The sequence below is a fragment of the Salvelinus fontinalis genome, unplaced genomic scaffold (assembly GCF_029448725.1).
Source record: "Salvelinus fontinalis isolate EN_2023a unplaced genomic scaffold, ASM2944872v1 scaffold_0021, whole genome shotgun sequence".
Taxonomy (NCBI): Eukaryota; Metazoa; Chordata; class Actinopteri; order Salmoniformes; family Salmonidae; genus Salvelinus; species Salvelinus fontinalis.
In genome coordinates this window covers 396,332-418,630 of record NW_026600230.1, presented here as the reverse complement: position 1 = coordinate 418,630, position 22,299 = coordinate 396,332, and the positions used below count along the sequence as shown (strand labels likewise).

Below are 22,299 nucleotides of genomic sequence, written 5' to 3'. Positions count from 1 at the left end.
TTCTACAGAGACACCTGCTCTGGGACTCCAGTTACCCAGTCTGTTCTACAGAGACACCTGCTCTGAGGCTCTGGGACTCCAGTTAAACACTTTTAACATAGTCCAGACCCTGTTGTTACCTCATATCCCAGCGATAATGCCTTGCATTATACCTGGGAAGAAAATACTTCAATTTGCTCAACTTGCCATTGACTCAACCATTGGATACCCCATGGCCATTGGCTAAACTTGCCCCAAGGATAAAATACTAGTCCACACAGCTACAAGGAAACCTACAACACAAGACATTCATTTGACTTTTCCAAGTGGTTTCTTCCTTCACAGACTCCATGAAATTATCATCCTAAATATTTGGTGGAATTATTAGTTTTGTGTATGTTTTCCTAGAGGGCGTGTCATCTCACCGCCCTCCCCTCTATATCTCACGTTTTCCTAATGTAGCAGAATCCTGTTTCCCCCCCTAATGTAACCCTGCACTCTAGCAGAATCCTGTTTCCCCCCCTAATGTAACCCTGCACTCTAGCAGAATCCTGTTTCCCCCCTAATGTAACCCTGCACTCTAGCAGAATCCTGTTTCCCCCTAATGTAACCCTGCACTCTAGCAGAATCCTGTTTCCCCCCCTACTGTAACCCTGCACTCTAGCAGAATCCTGTTTCCCCCCTAATGTAACCCTGCACTCTAGCAGAATCCTGTTTCCCCCCCTAATGTAACCCTGCACTCTAGCAGAATCCTGTTTCCCCCCCTAATGTAACCCTGCACTCTATCAGAATCCTGTTTCACCCCTAATGTAACCCTGCACTCTAGCAGAATCCTGTTTCCCCCTAATGTAACCCTACACTCTAGCAGAATCCTGTTTCCCCCCCTACTGTAACCCTGCACTCTAGCAGAATCCTGTTTCCCCCCCTAATGTAACCCTGCACTCTAGCAGAATCCTGTTTCCCCCCCTAATGTAACCCTGCACTCTAGCAGAATCCTGTTTCCCCCTAATGTAACCCTGTACTCTAGCAGAATCCTGTTTCCTCCCTAATGTAACCCTGCACTCTAGCAGAATCCTGTTTCCCCCTAATGTAACCCTGCACTCTAGCAGAATCCTGTTTCCCCCCCTAATGTAACCCTGCACTCTAGCAGAATCCTGTTTCCCCCTAATGTAACCCTGCACTCTAGCAGAATCCTGTTTCCCCCCCTAATGTAACCCTGCACTCTAGCAGAATCCTGTTTCCCCCTAATGTAACCCTGCACTCTAGCAGAATCCTGTTTCCCCCCCTAATGTAACCCTGTACTCTAGCAGAATCCTGTTTCCCCCTAATGTAACCCTGCACTCTAGCAGAATCCTGTTTCCCCCCTAATGTAACCCTGCACTCTAGCAGAATCCTGTTCCCCCCTAATGTAACCCTGCACTCTAGCAGAATCCTGTTCCCCCCTAATGTAACCCTGCACTCTAGCAGAATCCTGTTTCCCCCCCTAATGTAACCCTGTAATCCTGAGAAGAGACTTCATTTTTAACTTCCAGGGATGACTCAGGGGAATGGAGGAGTTATGGGAAGGGAGGAGTTCTGGCCTGTGTTTTTTATTTATTTATTTGCCATAAGATTATTTTAACTAAGTCATCAAGAAGGGTGTGTTGTGTCTAGGTCAAAAGAAAAAGCTCTGATTCAGCGGTATAAAATGGTTAATGTTTCTTCCAGCACAGGCCACTTGCCCCCAAACACCCATTGTGGGTGACAGTATTCCTTCCCTGGGTCGTTTTGCAATAGTGAAGAAGATAAACAAAGCCACGTGTTTCTGCACAGTTTCCAAACGGGGGGAGGAGCTCAAGTGTTGACTTTCCGGATTGTTCACTGGCGAATATAAAGGCCGCTGCGCAGTCACAATACTAGACAAGACATCAAACACGTTATTGAAGACCAGACGGGGAGACAAAAACAAACCTGTATCTTACAACATTTAACGTACTTCAACATAAAAGTCGGAGGTGTAATTTTCTTTCGGCGCTGTTGATTTAAACTGTCGACAATGCCTTTTCTTGGACAGGATTGGCGGTCCCCCGGTCAGAGCTGGGTTAAAACTGAAGAGGGATGGAAAAACTATTCTTCAGACGACAAAAACAGCAATGACTCAGACGTGAGGTCAGTATCGGAAACTGAATTTATTTTTGTTATGTTTGTGCTTCCTGATACAGTTTGACTTGAGCAGCGTGTTAATAAAACGTTTACTGTTGACAGGAGAACAAGAGGAGACAATAGGACGAGGTGGATATTTTATAATAAGGCCGTTTAATTACATGTAAAGATATCTTAGTAAAATCTTGCAGCAAGGCTCTTTCAGTCTGACTCCTAGTGAATCGTCCGGGAAAGAGGCAGTTTCCAGAAATGTTCAGTACTATATAGTCAACAAGCAAAGTAGGTAGATCTGCGAGTCCGGCCTTCCGGTTGGTCGATCTGGGTCTTGGGTAGTCCTGATCAGGCCTGGTGTCCACGTTCCATTGGTTCCTGAGAGTTCTTTGTCCTGAGGTCCAACCATGGGTTGGGTGTGTCTGTGTGATTGTCATGGGGGAGGGGAATTGTGGGTGCCGTGTATATGTCCTATGTGTCCAGCATATGTCCAAGAGAAAGAGGGGGTGTGTATGTTGTGTCAACTTATAGGTAATGTTGAGAAGTTGTTAAAACAAGTTACCAATATCTAATACAATTTCTTACAAGCGTCGACACCAGCTAGTGACACTGAGAACAACAGAAGTGCGCCATCAAGTTATCCAAGGAATTTTCCCGTTTAATGCTCTGAGAGCGATAGAGAGAGAGACACATTTTTGTTTATTATCTACTTCACTTGCGTTGGCAATGTTAACATACGTTTCCCCATGCCAATAAAGCCCCTTGAATTGAGAGATTGCGGCAGGGGGACAGAGAAAGATAAAAAAATATATATACATATTGACAATTTGACATCCGGTCTACCTCTAAAATAAGTGATACATAGATAAGTGATAGAACCCTATGTGACGTTACTCACAACACGGTATTTGTTCTCGCTGTTAAACTGTGGCTAAGCAGGAGACCGCTTTTGCTGTTATTGTGTGTTTGAGCCTGTGTTCCTACTCGTTAATCATTGTGCTATAAATAACTACGGTACAAGTGATGGGATTAGTAGACATCTGTTGGAATTACAGTGTATCCTGACTCCAGGCAAATAGAAAGCCAACTATATGCCTACCTATTGGGAAAACCATAGTATCATCATCTCAAATGAGACATTTTTTTAAAAACATGTCATACAATGATAACACTTTTTTTTTAAATGTTTTTAAGTACATAAGTTTAGCTTTTTGTACACCAGACGTGTATGTTCTGTCTCCCAGCTATTGCTAACCGGGGTGTACGGTCTGTCTTCCAGCTATTGCTAACGGGGTGTACGGTCTGTCTTCCAGCTATTGCTAACGGGGTGTACGGTCTGTCTTCCAGCTATTGCTAACGGGGTGTACGGTCTGTCTTCCATCTATTGCTAACAGGATGTACGGTCTGTCTTCCCGCTATTGCTAACAGGATGTACGGTCTGTCTTCCCGCTATTGCTAACAGGATGTATGGTCTGTCTTCCAGCTATTGCTAACAGGATGTACGGTCTGTCTTCCAGCTATTGCTAACAGGATGTATGGTCTGTCTTCCAGCTATTGCTAACAGGATGTATGGTCTGTCTTCCAGCTATTTCTAACAGGATGTACGTTCTGTCTTCCAGCTATTGCTAACAGGATGTACGGTCTGTCTTCCAGCTATTGCTAACAGGATGTACGGTCTGTCTTCCAGCTATTGCTAACAGGATGTACGGTCTGTCTTCCAGCTATTGCTAACAGGATGTACGGTCTGTCTTCCAGCTATTGCTAACAGGATGTACGATCTGTCTTCCAGCTATTGCAAAACAGAGGACGAGTGCTTCCAGGAGAATCTGCGTCTGTCTCTCACATACGACATGGCAGCGAAGAAGAGAAGGAAAGACTTCATGAACAACAACGCCAAGATTCCTTGTAAATTTTAATCTACAATATTACATTACTGGCCAATGACATTATAAAGAAATGCACACAGGAAATGGTCCTCTGCACAGTGATGCTTTTTCATGAGCGTCTTCAATAACACTCTCTCCTTCTTACCTACAGATTTCCACAAAGAGAAATGGATTTACGTCCACAAAGGAAGCACTAAAGAGGTAAGGAAGAACTCTTTTTGTCTTTTTTTATTAACATTGTAAACATAAACAGTTACGGTATACCCCTTGTTGCAGTGAACCAGACACTAATACCCGATCGTTGTAATTATCCCAGCGTCATGGTTACTGCACTCTGGGAGAAGCGTTCAACCGGCTGGACTTCTGCAGCGCCATCAAGGACAACAGGAGGTTCAACTATGTCGTGCGGGTGAGTTGACTTCTCCCTGCTGCTTCTGTGTTAAATCATCATGAAGGGATTACCATGAGATGGGAACATAACTTTATTGTTCTTCTGAGGATTACTATGAGATGGGAACATAACTTTATTGTCCATCTGAGGATGTGAATTGTCCTTTGGCGTCACTTTAGGAAAATGACAAATATCACATTGTGCATTCATACTAATGTAGTGTTGAACATTAAAGGGTGTTACCACAGAGAGTAGGGGTTTTAACCTTGTTAAAGGGTTAACCTCAGACACAGTACACTAGGGGTTTTAAAGGGTTAACCTCAGACACAGTACTGAGGGGTTTTAAAGGGGTGTGTTATGTTCTGGGTGTGTAGGTCTCTTGCTCGCTCTCTTCTCTTCCTTGCTTCATCTCTGTCTCTCTGCTGTTTCTGTCTCTCTTCTGTTTCTCTCTCTCTGCTGTCTCTCTCTCTCTCTCTCTCTCTCTGCTGTCTCTCTCTCTCTCCGGGCCTTATCACTTCTCTCCAGACGAGGCTCTTTGGAGATATTCTCTTAACTCACAGCGGACTGTGAAGGAGCGAGAGAGAGACTGTGAGGGAGAGAGAGATACGGTGTGTGTTTGGTGGTTTGCTTTGAACACGTCTCTCTGTTGATTTTTAAAAGAGAACTAGATTATTCTGAACAGTGTGTACAGACTATCATCAGAATAATATCTAGGTAACGGTAGTAGGGGCCGATATATATATTGGTCTGGGATGTGTTGTCCAGGTTAGTGTACTACTGCTGCTGCATGGTATTAGTGAGGTTCTCGGTTACGCAGATCAGGTTTACCGCAGATCAGGTTTACCGCAGATCAGGTTTACCGCAGATCAGGTTTACCGCAGATCAGGTTTACCGCAGATCAGGTTTACTGCGCAGATCAGGTTTACCGTGCAGATCAGGTTTACCGTGCAGATCAGGTTTACCGCGCAGATCAGGTTTACCGCGCAGATCAGGTTTACCGCGCAGATCAGGTTTACCGCGCAGATCAGGTTTACCGCGCAGATCAGGTTTACCGCGCAGATCAGGTTTACCGCGCAGATCAGGTTTACCGCAGATCACCACAGATCAGGTTTACCGCGCAGATCAGGTTTACCGCAGATCACCACAGATCAGGTTTACCGCGCAGATCAGGTTTACCGCGCAGATCAGGTTTACCACAGATCAGGAAACAAGCACTGCGTCCCAAATAGCACTCTATTCCCTATATAATATAGTGCACTACTTTGTCCAGGACCCCAAATGGCACCATATTCCCTATATAGTGTAGTGCACTACTTTAGACCAGAGCCCTATGGCACCCTATTCCCTATATAGTGCACTACTTTTTAAGCAGGGCCCATAGGGTGACGCAACAACGATCATGGAACCACAGCTACACGTTGATCTATTAGGCAATACTCTCTGGGTTAACACAGCTACACGTTGATCTATTAGGCAATACTCTCTGGGTTAACACAGCTACACGTTGATCTATTAGGCAATACTCTCTGGGTTAACACAGCTACACGTTGATCTATTAGGCAATACTCTCTGGGTTAACACAGCTACACGTTGATCTATTAGGCAATACTCTCTGGGTTAACACAGCTACACGTTGATCTATTAGGCAATACTCTCTGGGTTAACACAGCTACACGTTGATCTATTAGGCAATACTCTCTGGGTTAACACAGCTACACGTTGATCTATTAGGCAATACTCTCTGGGTTAACACAGCTACACGTTGATCTATTAGGCAATACTCTCTGGGTTAACACAGCTACACGTTGATCTATTAGGCAATACTCTCTGGGTTAACACAGCTACACGTTGATCTATTAGGCAATACTCTCTGGGTTAACACAGCTACACGTTGATCTATTAGGCAATACTCTCTGGGTTAACACAGCTACACGTTGATCTATTAGGCAATACTCTCTGGGTTAACACAGCTACACGTTGATCTATTAGGCAATACTCTCTGGGTTAACACAGCTACACGTTGATCTATTAGGCAATACTCTCTGGGTTAACACAGCTACACGTTGATCTATTAGGCAATACTCTCTGGGTTAGTGGAAATGGAGACCGACAGAGCTACGGTGACGTTTAGTTAGTGTAGAGTGGTGGCTAAAAGTACACACATATATATACACAATGTCCTGAACTACTGCTGCCATTCCTCCACACTCTGACACAATGTCCTGACCTACTGCTGCCATTCCTCCACACTCTGACACAATGTCCTGAACTACTGCTGCCATTCCTCCACACTCTGACACAATGTCCTGACCTACTGCTGCCATTCCTCCACACTCTGACACAATGTCCTGACCTACTGCTGCCATTCCTCCACACTCTGACACAATGTCCTGACCTACTGCTGCCATTCCTCCACACTCTGACACAATGTCCTGACCTACTGCTGCCATTCCTCCACACTCTGACACAATGTCCTGACCTACTGCTGCCATTCCTCCACACTCTGACACAATGTCCTGACCTACTGCTGCCATTCCTCCACACTCTGACACAATGTCCTGACCTACTGCTGCCATTCCTCCACACTCTGACACAATGTCCTGACCTACTGCTGCCATTCCTCCACACTCTGACACAATGTCCTGACCTACTGCTGCCATTCCTCCACACTCTGACACAATGTCCTGACCTACTGCTGCCATTCCTCCACACTCTGACACAATGTCCTGACCTACTGCTGCCATTCCTCCACACTCTGACACAATGTCCTGACCTACTGCTGCCATTCCTCCACACTCTGACACAATGTCCTGCAGGCGCCCGGCCCGCCACAAGGAGTCGCTAGAACGCGATAAGCCAAGTAAAGCCCTCCCCTAACCCGGACGACGCTGTGCCAATTGTGTGCCGCCTTATGGGACTCCCGATCACGGCCGGTTGTGACACCGCCTGGGAACGAACCCGGGTCTGTAGTGACGCCTCTTAAACCGCTACGCCACTCGGGATCCGCCCCCAATCTGTCATTCATTTTTACAGAGGAGATCTTAGTCACACAATTTTACAATCTAACAAAGATGTTTTTGGTTCAGTATTTTTCAAGTGGAAAAAAATGTGCATGAAAACGATTTTGTTCTTCAGTTGAAGGAAAACAAACCCATTAACTGAACTCCTACTGTTGACCAATCACTTCAACTGAACTCCTACTGTTGACCAATCACTGGCGAAGGGTTGTAGACTGAGGCTACCAACTGAGGCTTGGCTTGAGACACAATGTTCTGCACTAACAACCGCAAAAAAAAAACTCACGAAGATCAAATATATATATATATATATATATATAAACAGTTTGGGATGGGAAGCAGATGCCTTAATGGGCTCTTGTGTTGTGTTGGGGGCTGCTGACAATGGTCACATGTCCTGTCCAGAGATGTTGTAAGGACCCGTTTCTCCATGATGTCAGTAGCTGTGTCTGTTGTTGCATGCCACACATGCCACCCTGGCCGTGGTGTACACTGTGTTGGACTAGACACCTGGCCAGTGGGAACAGTGTTCTAGTGGTTTCATTAAAGTGACAGTGATACTGTAGGCATGTAAACAAACAGGGGGAGAGACACACACACATACACACACACACACACACACACACACACACACACACACACACACGCTCTCAAGCCCCTATAGGATTCATGCATAGATGTCCCTCTGAAGAATGTGTCTGTGTATCCACTGAGTCATGATGGGATAGAGAGTTCTAGCCAGGTGTAGAGTTTCCAAACACCTCCTCCGTTCCTACAGTCTGCTGATAGAGACCTGGAGACACCTCCTCCGTTCCTACAGTCTGCTGATAGAGACCTGGAGACACCTCCTCTGTTCCTACAGTCTGCTGATAGAGACCTGGAGACACCTCCTCCGTTCCTACAGTCTGCTGATAGAGACCTGGAGACACCTCCTCCGTTCCTACAGTCTGCTGATAGAGACCTGGAGACACCTCCTACAGTCTGCTGATAGAGACCTGGAGACACCTCCTCCGTTCCTACAGTCTGCTGATAGAGACCTGGAGACACCTCCTCCGTTCCTACAGTCTGCTGATAGAGACCTGGAGACACCACCTCTGTTCCTACAGTCTGCTGATAGAGACCTGGAGACACCTCCTCCGTTCCTACAGTCTGCTGATAGAGACCTGGAGACACCTCCTCCGTTCCTACAGTCTGCTGATAGAGACCTGGAGACACCTCCTCCGTTCCTACAGTCTGCTGATAGAGACCTGGAGACACCTCCTCTGTTCCTACAGTCTGCTGATAGAGACCTGGAGACACCTCCTCCGTTCCTACAGTCTGCTGATAGAGACCTGGAGACACCTCCTCCGTTCCTACAGTCTGCTGATAGAGACCTGGAGACACCTCCTCCGTTCCTACAGTCTGCTGATAGAGACCTGGAGACACCTCCTCCGTTCCTACAGTCTGCTGATAGAGACCTGGAGACACCTCCTCCGTTCCTACAGTCTGCTGATAGAGACCTGGAGACACCTCCTCCGTTCCTACAGTCTGCTGATAGAGACCTGGAGACACCTCCTCCGTTCCTACAGTCTGCTGATAGAGACCTGGAGACACCTCCTCCGTTCCTACAGTCTGCTGATAGAGACCTGGAGACACCTCCTCCGTTCCTACAGTCTGCTGATAGAGACCTGGAGACACCTCCTCCGTTCCTACAGTCTGCTGATAGAGACCTGGAGACACCTCCTCCGTTCCTACAGTCTGCTGATAGAGACCTGGAGACACCTCCTCCGTTCCTACAGTCTGCTGATAGAGACCTGGAGACACCTCCTCCGTTCCTACAGTCTGCTGATAGAGACCTGGAGACACCTCCTCCGTTCCTACAGTCTGCTGATAGAGACCTGGAGACACCTCCTCCGTTCCTACAGTCTGCTGATAGAGACCTGGAGACACCTCCTCCGTTCCTACAGTCTGCTGATAGAGACCTGGAGACACCTCCTCCGTTCCTACAGTCTGCTGATAGAGACCTGGAGACACCTCCTCCAGTCTGCTGATAGAGACCTGGAGACACCTCCTCCGTTCCTACAGTCTGCTGATAGAGACCTGGAGACACCTCCTCCGTTCCTACAGTCTGCTGATAGAGACCTGGAGACACCTCCTCCGTTCCTACAGTCTGCTGATAGAGACCTGGAGACACCTCCTCCGTTCCTACAGTCTGCTGATAGAGACCTGGAGACACCTCCTCCGTTCCTACAGTCTGCTGATAGAGACCTGGAGACACCTCCTCCGTTCCTACAGTCTGCTGATAGAGACCTGGAGACACCTCCTCCGTTCCTACAGTCTGCTGATAGAGACCTGGAGACACCTCCTCCGTTCCTACAGTCTGCTGATAGAGACCTGGAGACACCTCCTCCGTTCCTACAGTCTGCTGATAGAGACCTGGAGACACCTCCTCCGTTCCTACAGTCTGCTGATAGAGACCTGGAGACACCTCCTCCGTTCCTACAGTCTGCTGATAGAGACCTGGAGATTGTTGTTTTGAAATGAGCCCCGTCTGTCTTTCCAAACATACAGAGAGAGAGAAGCAAAATAAGCAGTAAGTCATGGAGGAACAGCTTGAGTCACAAATGGCACCCTATTCCCTTTGTAGTGCACTACTTTTGACCAGGGCCTTGCTATTTGTGACGCAGAGACAGAGAAGCATAGCAAACAGTAAGTAATGGAGGAACAGAGAGTCTGTGAGTCTGACAGTAGACCTGCTGATATTTATGTCTGTTTTCTGTCTCTCTCTCTCTCTCTTTCTCTCCTCTCTCCTCTCTCTCTCTAGCTGCTGGAGCTCATTGCCAAGTCCCAGCTGCCCTCGCTCAGCGGAGTGGCTCAGAAAAATTACATGAACATCCTGGAGAGAGTGGTGCAGAAAGGTGAGCTCTCTTTCTGTTTCAAACTCCGTCTGTCTCCCCCCCTCTCTAATTTTCTTCATGACTTCCTAGTTTATTATTGTGTACCTGCATACTTCCTCTTATCGTGTCAACAACCTCAATGACCAGGTCTGTGGAGCATTACGACCTCCATACTACCTCTAATGTCAACAACCTCAATGACCAGGTCTGTGGGGCATTACGACCTCCATACTACCTCTAATGTCAACAACCTCAATGACCAGGTCTGTGGTGCATTACGACCTCCATACTACCTCTAATGTCAACAACCTCAATGACCAGGTCTGTGGGGCATTACAACCTCAATGACCAGGTCTGTGGAGCATTACGACCTCCATACTACCTCTAATGTCAACAACCTCACTGACCAGGTCTGTGGGGCATTACGACCTCCATACTACCTCTAATGTCAACAACCTCAATGACCAGGTCTGTGGGGCATTACGACCTCCATACTACCTCTAATGTTAACAACCTCAATGACCAGGTCTGTGGGGCATTACGACCTCCATACTACCTCTAATGTCAACAACCTCAATGACCAGGTCTGTGGGGCATTACGACCTGCATATACTACCTCTAATGTCAACAACCTCAATGACCAGGTCTGTGGTGCATTACGACCTCCATACTACCTCTAATGTTAACAACCTCAATGACCAGGTCTGTGGAGCATTACGACCTCCATACTACCTCTAATGTCAACAACCTCAATGACCAGGTCTGTGGGGCATTACGACCTCCATACTTCCTCGTATCATGCTCAAGAGACCAGGTCATATAAATGTCATCAAAACCCATTGGACCATCAGCTCGGTGACCGGCGTGTGTTTTAAATGATAGGAGGTGTAACGATTCATGGCCACGACATAATGGTTCTCAGTGGAAATAAATAACAGTCAACACACAGTCCTCTGTGGTCTGATTTAGTTTACACTAAATGTTCCTTCAGCTAAACAAAGGATCAGGTTGTTTAGGTAATGTAATGAGCCCGTTGGTAGATCTAGAACGGGTGGTGTAAATAGCACTAGAACGGGGGGTGTAAATAGCACTAGAACGGGGGGGTGTAAATAGCACTAGAACGGGGGGGTGTAAATAGCACTAGAACGGGGGGGTGTAAATAGCACTAGAACGGGGGGGTGTAAATAGCACTAGAACGGGTGGTGTAAATAGCACTAGAACGGGGGGTGTAAATAGCACTAGAACGGGGGGTGTAAATAGCACTAGAACGGGGGGTGTAAATAGCACTAGAACGGGGGGTGTAAATAGCACTAGAACGGGGGGTGTAAATAGCACTAGAACGGGTGGTGTAAATAGCACTAGAACGGGGGGTGTAAATAGCACTAGAACGGGGGGTGTAAATAGCACTAGAACGGGGGGTGTAAATAGCACTAGAACGGGGGGTGTAAATAGCACTAGAACGGGGGGTGTAAATAGCACTAGAACGGGGGGTGTAAATAGCACTAGAACGGGGGGGTGTAAATAGCACTAGAACGGGGGGTGTAAATAGCACTAGAACGGGGGGGTGTAAATAGCACTAGAACGGGGGGTGTAAATAGCACTAGAACGGGGGGGTGTAAATAGCACTAGAACGGGGGGTGTAAATAGCACTGCCAAGGGACACAGAACACCGTGTGTATTCACTGCATTGACACGGCGTGTCCTTTTTGTTTTTTTACAATAACACATTCCTAATACAACGTTTTAGAAGTACTATTGAAATCTACTGCCGTTTTTGTCTTCCTGAGAGTTGCTGAACATGTTTCTCCTGTCCTCTCCCTCCACAGTCCTAGATGACCAGCAGAATGTTCGTCCCATCAAGGAGCTCCTTCAGACCCTGTACGTGTCTCTGTGTGGCCTGGTGCAGGATATGGGGAAGTCTGTTCTGGTGGGGAACATCAACTGTTGGGTCCATCGCATGGAGAACATCCTGCAGTGGCAACAACAGCTGGACAATATTCAGATCAACAGGGTGAGTAGGACAGGCACAGCTAGTTAGTTAGTTCGCTAGTTAGTTCGCTAGTTAGTTAGCTAGTTAGTTAGCTAGCTAGTTAGCATGGAGAACATCCTGCAGTGGCAACAACAGCTGGACAATATTCAGATCAACAGGGTGAGTAGGACAGGCACAGCTAGCTAGTTAGTTAGTTAGTTAGTTAGTTAGTTAGCTAGTTAGCATGGAGAACATCCTACAGTTAGTTACAGGATGAAGAGGAATCTGTCAAGGAAATGAAAGACTATATTAGAATGTGGGGAAGGCCACTATATTAGAATGTGGGGAAGGCCGCTATATTAGAATGTGGGGAAGGCCACTATATTAGAATGTGGGGAAGGCCACTATATTAGAATGTGGGGAAGGCCACTATATTAGAATGTGGGGAAGGCCGCTATATTAGAATGTGGGGAAGGCCGCTATATTAGAATGTGGGGAAGGCCGCTATATTAGAATGGGGGGGAAGGCCGCTATATTAGAATGGGGGGGAAGGCCGCTCTATTAGAATGTGGGGAAGGCCGCTATATTAGAATGTGGGGAAGGCCGCTATATTAGAATGGGGGGGAAGGCCGCTCTATTAGAATGGGGGGGGAAGGCCGCTCTATTAGAATGGGGAGGAAGGCCGCTCTATTAGAATGGGGGGGAAGGCCGCTCTATTAGAATGGGGGGGAAGGCCGCTCTATTAGAATGGGGGGGAAGGCCGCTCTATTAGAGTGGGGGGGGAAGGCCGCTCTATTAGAGTGGGGGGGGAAGGCCGCTCTATTAGAGTGGGGGGGAAGGCCGCTCTATTAGAGTGGGGGGGAAGGCCGCTCTATTAGAGTGGGGGGGAAGGCCGCTCTATTAGAGTGGGGGGGAAGGCCGCTCTATTAGAGTGGGGGGGGAAGGCCGCTCTATTAGAGTGGGGGGGGGGGGGGCCGCTCTATTAGAGTGGGGGGGGGGAGGCCGCTCTATTAGAGTGGGGGGGGGAGGCCGCTCTATTAGAGTGGGGGGGGGAGGCCGCTCTATTAGAGTGGGGGGGGAAGGCCGCTCTATTAGAGTGGGGGGGGAAGGCCGCTCTATTAGAGTGGGGGGGGGAAGGCCGCTCTATTAGAGTGGGGGGGAAGGCCGCTCTATTAGAGTGGGGGGGAGGCCGCTCTATTAGAGTGGGGGGGGGGAGGCCGCTCTATTAGAGTGGGGGGGGGGGAGGCCGCTCTATTAGAGTGGGGGGGGGGAGGCCGCTCTATTAGAGTGGGGGGGGGGGAGGCCGCTCTATTAGAGTGGGGGGGGGAAGGCCGCTCTATTAGAGTGGGGGGGGAAGGCCGCTCTATTAGAGTGGGGGGGGAAGGCCGCTCTATTAGAGTGGGGGGGGAAGGCCGCTCTATTAGAGTGGGGGGGAAGGCCGCTCTATTAGAGTGGGGGGGAAGGCCGCTCTGGTCCTGGAATGCTGCAGGCATTTCCACGTTTCTGGATTTACCTTCTTTCTTTTAGACCTGTGAGAGCAGGTAGGTTGGAATTCAGCCAATCACTGATATTGACACCCCCAGGACTAGAGATGCCTTCCCCTTTAATTAGAATGAATATAAGGAATATATTATTGCTGAAGGTAGAAAGGAAGCCAAACCAAAAGTCTTCCACCCTATGTAAGTCTCTGTCCCCCCCCCCCCCCCCCCCCCCCCCTCCAGCCTGTGTCTAAGGGTATGAGCCTAACAGACCTGCCTGTCAACCTGCAGCTGAACATCATGGAGCGTCTGTCAGATGGCCGGGACCTGGTCAGTCTGGGACAGGTGACTCCAGACCTGGGACAACTCACTGAGGACAGGCTGCTGTGGAAGAGGCTCTGTCAGCACCACTTCACTGACCGACAGGTACAGACATGGATTTATTTACACATACACAGATGTAACAGTATAACTTTAGACCGTCGTCCTCGCCCCGAACAGCCACCCACGAAGCATCGTTACCTATCGCTCCACAAAAGCCGCGGCCCTTGCAGAGCAAGGGGAACCACTACTTCAAGGTCTCAGAGCGAGTGACGTCACCGATTTGAAACGCTATTAGCGCGCACCACCGCTAACTAGCTAGCCATTTCACATCCGTTACAGACACACACGCAGTCTTGTATAACTAACTTTGTGGGGACACACAATTCAGTCCCATTTTTTTAAAATCTTATTTTCCTTAACCTTAACCCTGAAACTCTAACCCTAGCTCCTAACCTTTAACCTAATTCTAACCTTGACCCTAAACCCCCTAGAAATATTATTTGACCCTGTTGGGACTAACAAAATGTCCCCCAGTTGGTCAAATGTTAGTTTGTTTATTATTCTTGTAGGGACTTGTGATCCCCACAAGTATAGTTAAATATGTCCCCTCTCTCTCTCTCTCACACACACACACACACACACACACACACACACACACACACACACACACAGGGCTTTTGGAGTATTCAGACCCTTTGACTTTTTCCACATTTTGTTATGTTACATACAGCCTTATTCTAAAATGTATTTAAATCATCCCCCCCCCCCCCCTTAATCTACACACAATATCCCATAATGACAAACATTTTATTAAAAAATACAAACTGAAATATTACATTTACATAAGTATTCAGACCCTTTACCCAGTACTTTGTTGAAGCACCTTTGGCAGCGATTACAGCCTCTAGTCTTCTTGGGTATGACACTACAACCTTGGTACACCTGTATTTGGGGAGTTTCTCACATTCTTCTCTGCCGATCCTCTCAAGCTCTGTCAGGATGGATGAGGAGCGTCGCTGCACAGTTATTTTCATGTCTCTCCAGAGATGTTCGATCTGGCTCAAGTCCGAGCCTTGGCTGGGCCACTCAAGAACATTCAGACTTGTCCCAAAGCCACTCCTGCGTTGTCTTGGCTGTGTGCTTAGGGTTGTCGTCCTGTTGGAAGGTGAACCTTCACCCCAGTCTGAGGTCCTGAGCGCTTTGAAGCAGGTTTTCATCAAGGATCTCTCTGTACTTTGCTCCGTTCATCCTGACTAGTCTCTGCCGCTGAAAACCATCCCCACAGCATGATGCTGCCACCACCATGCTTCACCGTAGGGATGGTGGCAGGTTTCCTCCAGATGTGACGCTTGGCATTCAGGCCAAAGATTTCAATCTTGGTTTCATCATACAAGAGAATCTTGTTTCTCATGGTCTTAGAGTCTTTAGGTGCCTTTTGGTAAACTCCAAGTGGGCTGTTATGTGCTTTTCACTGAGTGGCTTTCGTCTGGCCACTCTTCTATAAAGGCCTGATTGGTGGACTTCTGCAGAGATGGTTGTCCTTCTGGAAGGTTCTCCCATCTCTACAGAGGAACTCTGGAGCTCTTTCAGAATGACCATCTGGTTCTTGGTCACCTCCCTGACCAAAACCCTTCTCCCCAGATTGCTCAGTTTGGCTGGGCGGCCAGCTCTAGGAAGAGTCTTGCTGGTTCCAAACTTCTTCCATTTAAGAAAGGAGGCCACTGTGTTCTTGGGGACCTTCAATGCTGCATGAATGTTTTGGTACCCTTCCACAGATCTGTGCCTCGACACAATCCTGTCTCGAAGCTCTACGGACAATTCCTTTGACCTCATGGCTTGGTTTTTGCTCTGACATGCACTGTCAACTGTGGGACCTTACATAGACAGGTGTGTGCCTTTCCAAATCATGTCCAATCAATTGAATTTACCACAGGTGGACTCCAAGTTGTAGAAACATCTCAAGGATGATCAATGGAAACAGGACTCCTGAAAACCTGTTTTCGCTTTGTCATTGTGTGTGTAGATTGAGGATATGTTTTTTTATTTATTTTTAATCCATTTTAGAATAAGGCTGTAGCGTACCAAAATGTGTTAAAGATCAAGGGGTCTGAATGACTTCGTAATTCACTGTACCTCCGCACGCCCTCACGCCTCGTCACATGCGTTCATGGACAGTTTGGATCTTCATGGTCTAATGGAATAAATGGATACCCGTTTTGCTTGACTGTTATGAAGCCTCATTAAACCCAGCTCTGCACCACATAGTTAAGAAGCAATTAACACAAGCTGAATGCATCTAGTATTGTTTCAGTGCACATCTCAAAAGCTGCAAGCATTTTACATACAGGACAACACTTCTGATCTGCCACTCAAAAAGGCCATGGAGTAAAAACATGACTCAAGGTTGTGTGTGTGTGTGTTCTCTGTGCAGATCCGTAAGCGTCTGATGGTGTCAGACAAGGGCCAGTTGGAGTGGAAGAAGATGTACTTTAAGCTGTGTCGCTGCTACCCTGTCAGAGAGCAATACAGTGAAACCCTGCAGTTCTGCACACACTGCCACATCCTCTTCTGGAAGGTAGCGCTGGGAACACTTCAGAATATCTCATTCCAGCATCACTCTCTGTCTCTCTCTCTCTGTCTCTCTCTCTCTGTCTCTCTCTCTCTGTCTCTCTGCCTCTGTCTCTCTCTGTCTCTCTCTCTGTCTCTCTCTCTGTCTCTCTCTCTCTGTCTCTCTCTCTCTGTCTCTCTCTCTGTCTCTCTCTCTCTGTCTCTCTCTCTCTGTCTCTCTCTCTCTGTCTCTCTGCCTCTGTCTCTCTGTCTCTCTGTCTCTCTCTCTCTGTCTCTCTGTCTCTCTCTCTCTGTCTCTCTGCCTCTGTCTCTCTCTCTCTGTCTCTCTCTCTCTGTCTCTCTCTCTCTGTCTCTCTCTCTCTGTCTCTCTCTCTCTCTGTCTCTCTCTCTCTCTGTCTCTCTCTCTCTCTGTCTCTCAATTCAATTCAATTCAATTGACTTTAATGACATGGTAGGTTCGTTATTACTTACATTGTCAAAGTATACATATCGAAAAATAAAAATCAAATATATATGTATATATATACAAAATATATATATATTTATATATAAATAAATGGTGGGACCAACAGCAATAATAACAGTAGTAGTGGACATGGGATTACCATTAACAACAACAACAATATTAATCAGAACAACAATAAATTAAAGCAACAGTAGTAGACCAGTGTCAATATGACTTGAGAAGACATATGACCTGGTATGAAAGACAAAACAAAACTAAGCTAAATGGGAAATATTATCAATATTACTTTGCATTTTTCACTGGCTGTCCCTCAGGTTGTGGCAGGAGGACACATATTTGGCTGCCAAAACTGCACATTTTGGCTTTTCACCCAATAAATATTTGATTTTTTCTTCATCTTTTATAGTTTCAAATTCTTTGTATTGAGTTATAATTTTGGGAAAGAAATATGCTCTTAGGTCTGAGTATTTGTCACAGTGTAGTAGGAAATGCACCTCTGTCTCTACCTCTCCTCTGGAGCAGAGTGAGCACAGCCTGTCCTCTCTGGGCAGCCAGGTTTGTCTGTGACGACCGGTCTCTATAGCCAGACGGTGCTCACTGAGTCTGTACCTAGTCAATGTTTTCCTCAGTTTTCTATCAGTCACAGTGGTCAGATAGTCTGCCACCATGTACTGTCTGTTTAGAGCCAAATAGCATTGAAGTTTACTTTGATTTTTTGTGGTGTCTTTCCAATAGGTTATATATTTTTCTTTTTGTTTTGTGATGATTTGGTTGGGCCAGATTTTCTGAGGGCTGTCCCGAGGCTCTATGGGGTTGGTTTGGGTTGGTGAACTGAGCCTCAGAACCAGCTGGCTGAGGGGACTCTTCTCTGGTTTCATCTCTTGACATTGTAGAGCTGTGTGATGGAATGTTTTGGGGTCACTTGTTTTTAGATGGTTGTAAAATTTGATGGCTCTTTTTTCTATTCGAATGAGGAGGGGGTATTGGCCCAATTCTGCCCTACATGCGTTATTTGGAGTTTTTCTTTGTACTTGCAATACAGTCTTGCAAAACTCTGCATGCAATATTTCAGTTGGATGTTTGTCCCATTTAGTGAATTCATTATTAGAGAGTGGACCCCATACTTCACTGCCATATAGAGCAATTGGTTCTATAACTGATTGAAAAATTTTGAGCCAGATTCTAATTGGAATTTCAATTTTGATGTTCCTTTTAATGGCATAGAATGCTCTTCTTGCTTTGTCTCTCAGCTCATTCACAGCCATGTGAAAGCTACCTGTGTTGCTCATATTTAGTCCTAGATATGTGTAGTTTTTGGTGTGTTCTAATAGAACTGTGTCCAAATAGAATTTATATTTGTCATCCTTATTTCCCCACCTTTTTTGGAATATCATTATATTTGTTTTTTTTAGGTTAACGGTCAGAGCCCAGGTCTGACAGAACCTGTGAAGACGATCTAGGTGCTGCTGTAACCCCTCTTTAGTGGGAGACAGCAGCACCAGGTCATCTGCGTACAGCAGACACTTGATTTCAGTGTTTTGTAGGGTGATACCAGGTGCTGCCGATTCTTCTAATGTTTTTGCCAATTCATTAATGTAGATGTTAAATAATGTTGGACTTATTGGGCAGCCCTGTTTCACTCCCCGCCCCTGAGAGAAGAAGTCTGTTTGCTTGTTGCCAATTTTAACCGCACATTTGTTTTTAGTGTACATTGATTTAATAAAATCATATGTTTTCCCTCCAATACCACTTTCTATTAGTTTATAAAAAAGACCTTCGTGCCAAATTGAATCAAATGCTTTCTTGAAATCTACAAAACACGAGTAGATTTTGCCTTTGTTTTGGTCTCTCTCTCTCTGTCTCTCTCTCTCTGTCTCTCTCTCTCTGTCTCTCTCTCTCTGTCTCTCTCTCTCTGTCTCTCTCTCTCTGTCTCTCTCTCTCTGTCTCTCTGCCTCTGTCTCTCTCTCTCTGTCTCTCTCTGTCTCTCTCTGTCTCTCTCTCTGTCTCTCTCTCTGTCTCTCTCTCTGTCTCTCTCTCTGTCTCTCTCTCTGTCTCTCTCTCTGTCTCTCTCTCTGTCTCTCTCTCTGTCTCTCTCTCTGTCTCTCTCTCTGTCTCTCTCTCTGTCTCTCTCTCTGTCTCTCTCTCTGTCTCTCTCTCTCTCTCTCTCTCTCTGTCTCTCTCTCTCTCTCTCTCTCTGTCTCTCTCTGTCTCTCTCTCTGTCTCTCTCTCTGTCTCTCTCTCTGTCTCTCTCTCTGTCTCTCTCTCTGTCTCTCTCTCTGTCTCTCTCTCTGTCTCTCTCTCTGTCTCTCTCTCTGTCTCTCTCTCTGTCTCTCTCTCTGTCTCTCTCTCTGTCTCTCTCTCTGTCTCTCTCTCTGTCTCTCTCTCTGTCTCTCTCTCTGTCTCTCTCTCTGTCTCTCTCTCTGTCTCTCTCTCTGTCTCTCTCTCTGTCTCTCTCTCTGTCTCTCTCTCTGTCTCTCTCTCTGTCTCTCTCTGTGTCTCTCTCTGTGTCTCTCTCTGTGTCTCTCTCTGTGTCTCTCTCTGTGTCTCTCTCTGTGTCTCTCTCTGTGTCTCTCTCTGTGTCTCTCTCTGTGTCTCTCTCTGTGTCTCTCTCTGTGTCTCTCTCTGTGTCTCTCTCTGTGTCTCTCTCTCTGTCTCTCTCTCTGTCTCTCTCTCTGTCTCTCTCTGTCTCTCTCTGTCTCTCTCTCTCTCTGTCTCTCTCTCTCTCTGTCTCTCTCTCTCTCTGTCTCTCTCTCTCTCTGTCTCTCTCTCTCTCTGTCTCTGTCTCTGTCTCTCTGTCTCTCTGTCTCTGTCTCTCTGTCTCTCTGTCTCTCTCTCTCTCTGTCTCTCTCTCTCTCTGTCTCTCTCTCTCTCTGTCTCTCTCTCTCTCTGTCTCTCTCTCTCTCTGTCTCTCTCTCTCTCTGTCTCTCTCTCTGTCTCTCTCTGTCTAACTCTGTCTCTCTCTGTCTAACTCTGTCTCTCTCTGTCTAACTCTGTCTCTCTCTGTGTCTCTCTCTGTGTCTCTCTCTGTGTCTCTCTCTGTGTCTCTCTCTGTGTCTCTCTCTGTGTCTCTCTCTGTGTCTCTCTCTCTGTCTCTCTCTCTGTCTCTCTCTCTGTCTCTCTCTCTGTCTCTCTCTCTGTCTCTCTCTCTGTCTCTCTCTCTGTCTCTCTCTGTCTCTCTCTCTGTCTCTCTCTGTCTCTCTCTCTCTGTCTCTCTCTCTCTGTGTCTCTCTCTGTGTCTCTCTCTCTGTCTCTCTCTCTGTGTCTCTCTCTGTGTCTCTCTCTGTGTCTCTCTCTGTGTCTCTCTCTCTGTCTCTCTCTCTGTCTCTCTCTCTGTCTCTCTGTCTCTCTCTCTGTCTCTCTCTCTGTCTCTCTGTCTCTCTCTCTGTCTCTCTCTCTGTCTCTCTCTCTGTCTCTCTCTCTGTCTCTCTCTCTGTCTCTCTCTCTGTCTCTCTCTCTGTCTCTCTCTCTGTCTCTCTCTCTGTCTCTCTCTCTGTCTCTCTCTCTGTCTCTCTCTGTGTCTCTCTCTGTGTCTCTCTGTGTCTCTCTGTGTCTCTCTGTGTCTCTCTGTGTCTCTCTGTGTCTCTCTGTGTCTCTCTGTGTCTCTCTCTGTCTCTCTCTGTCTCTCTCTGTCTCTCTCTGTCTCTCTCTGTCTCTCTCTGTCTCTCTCTGTCTCTCTGTGTCTCTCTGTGTCTCTCTGTGTCTCTCTGTGTCTCTCTGTGTCTCTCTGTGTCTCTCTGTGTCTCTCTCTGTCTCTCTGTGTCTCTCTGTGTCTCTCTGTGTCTCTCTCTGTCTCTCTCTGTCTCTCTGTGTCTCTCTGTGTCTCTCTGTGTCTCTCTGTGTCTCTCTGTGTCTCTCTGTGTCTCTCTGTGTCTCTCTGTGTCTCTCTGTGTCTCTCTGTGTCTCTCTGTGTCTCTCTGTGTCTCTCTGTGTCTCTCTGTGTCTCTCTGTGTCTCTCTGTGTCTCTCTGTGTCTCTCTGTGTCTCTCTGTGTCTCTCTCTGTCTCTCTCTGTGTCTCTCTGTGTCTCTCTCTTTCTTTCTCTCTCTTTCTTTCTCTCTCTTTCTTTCTCTCTCTTTCTATCTCTTTATCTCTCTCTTTCTTTATCTCTCTCTTTCTTTATCTCTCTCTTTCTTTATCTCTCTCTTTCTTTATCTCTCTCTCTTTCTTTCTCTGTCTCTCTTTCTTTCTCTGTCTCTCTTTCTTTATCTCTCTTTCTTTCTCTGTCTCTCTGTCTCTCTTTCTGTTTTTTTCGAATTAATTTACTATACTAAATTCTCTCTCTCCGTGTGGTTTCAGGATACGAACCACCCGTGCACAGCCAACAACACAGAGAGCTGCTGTAAGCCTGTTTCTCCACAAGGCTTTATCAACCTCTTCAAGTTCTGAGAGCCACACAGAGCCTGAGTGACTTTTTGTACATACAGTAAAAGAACTGTTTATAGTGTGATCAAATGAATTCAAACAGGCCCTTTTAGTATGTGTATAGTGGTGATGGTGCATTTGATTCCTGGTCACCGTGACACTGGGGAGAGGAAGCAGAGGGGAAAATGATGCAATCAAATTCTTGGTCGGGAGAGCGGAGGATTCTGGGAGATGGCGTTCTACAGCTGAGAACAAGTGAACTTGACAAACTGATCAAAGAGAGGCGGAACAGAGTACTCTGAAGTTTATTAAATAAGTTTGGTCCTTTTTTAAATTTAAATTCAAATTAAATGCACTTCTCTTCCTGAGTGCAGTTATGGCATGGCTACCGTAACAGCATACTAAGTTTAAATGTTTTGCAGAAAGGAAATAATTTGCAAAAAGTGAATTTGTTTAGTTTTAAATAGGGCTGTCAAACGATTAAAATAATTAATAGAGTTAATAGCATTAGTTTAAAAAATATATATATTTGATCAAATTTGGCCCTAAAAAATATATTTTAAAAAGCAGTGCACTGAGTTATAGGCATACTATGTTTGGATTGTAAGGGAAAGAGAGAAAAATCTGTATCAATGTTTTTAATGGAATATAAACTAATAACAGCACAAAAGTCACTGCTAACATAGATGTTAACTCTCCCAATGATTCAGTAGGCCTACTCCCTCTTATCAATGTTCTTGAAGTTTAACACTTCCTCATTTGCCACACACACACACTCAAGTCCTGAAAGCTTCCGTCATTATAAATGAGTGTTCTCCCAATTCTGATTGGAGTGTTGACTATAAGGAAAAT

The 22,299-nt window shown here is 46.4% G+C and overlaps 1 protein-coding gene across 1 annotated transcript; it reads left to right on the top strand.

Annotated features, from left to right (window-relative positions):
- The first annotated feature begins 1,820 nt into the window (after positions 1-1,820).
- On the top strand, positions 1,821-21,537 carry LOC129842180 (F-box only protein 32-like). The gene is made up of 9 exons (XM_055910610.1): positions 1,821-2,127; positions 3,902-4,017; positions 4,150-4,199; positions 4,315-4,407; positions 10,210-10,303; positions 12,109-12,293; positions 13,973-14,155; positions 16,485-16,628; positions 21,382-21,537. The coding sequence occupies exons 1-9, from the start codon at positions 2,015-2,017 to the stop codon at positions 21,469-21,471; spliced, it is 1,068 nt and encodes a 355-aa protein (XP_055766585.1). The 5' UTR covers positions 1,821-2,014; the 3' UTR covers positions 21,472-21,537.
- Positions 21,538-22,299: the final 762 nt, after the last annotated feature.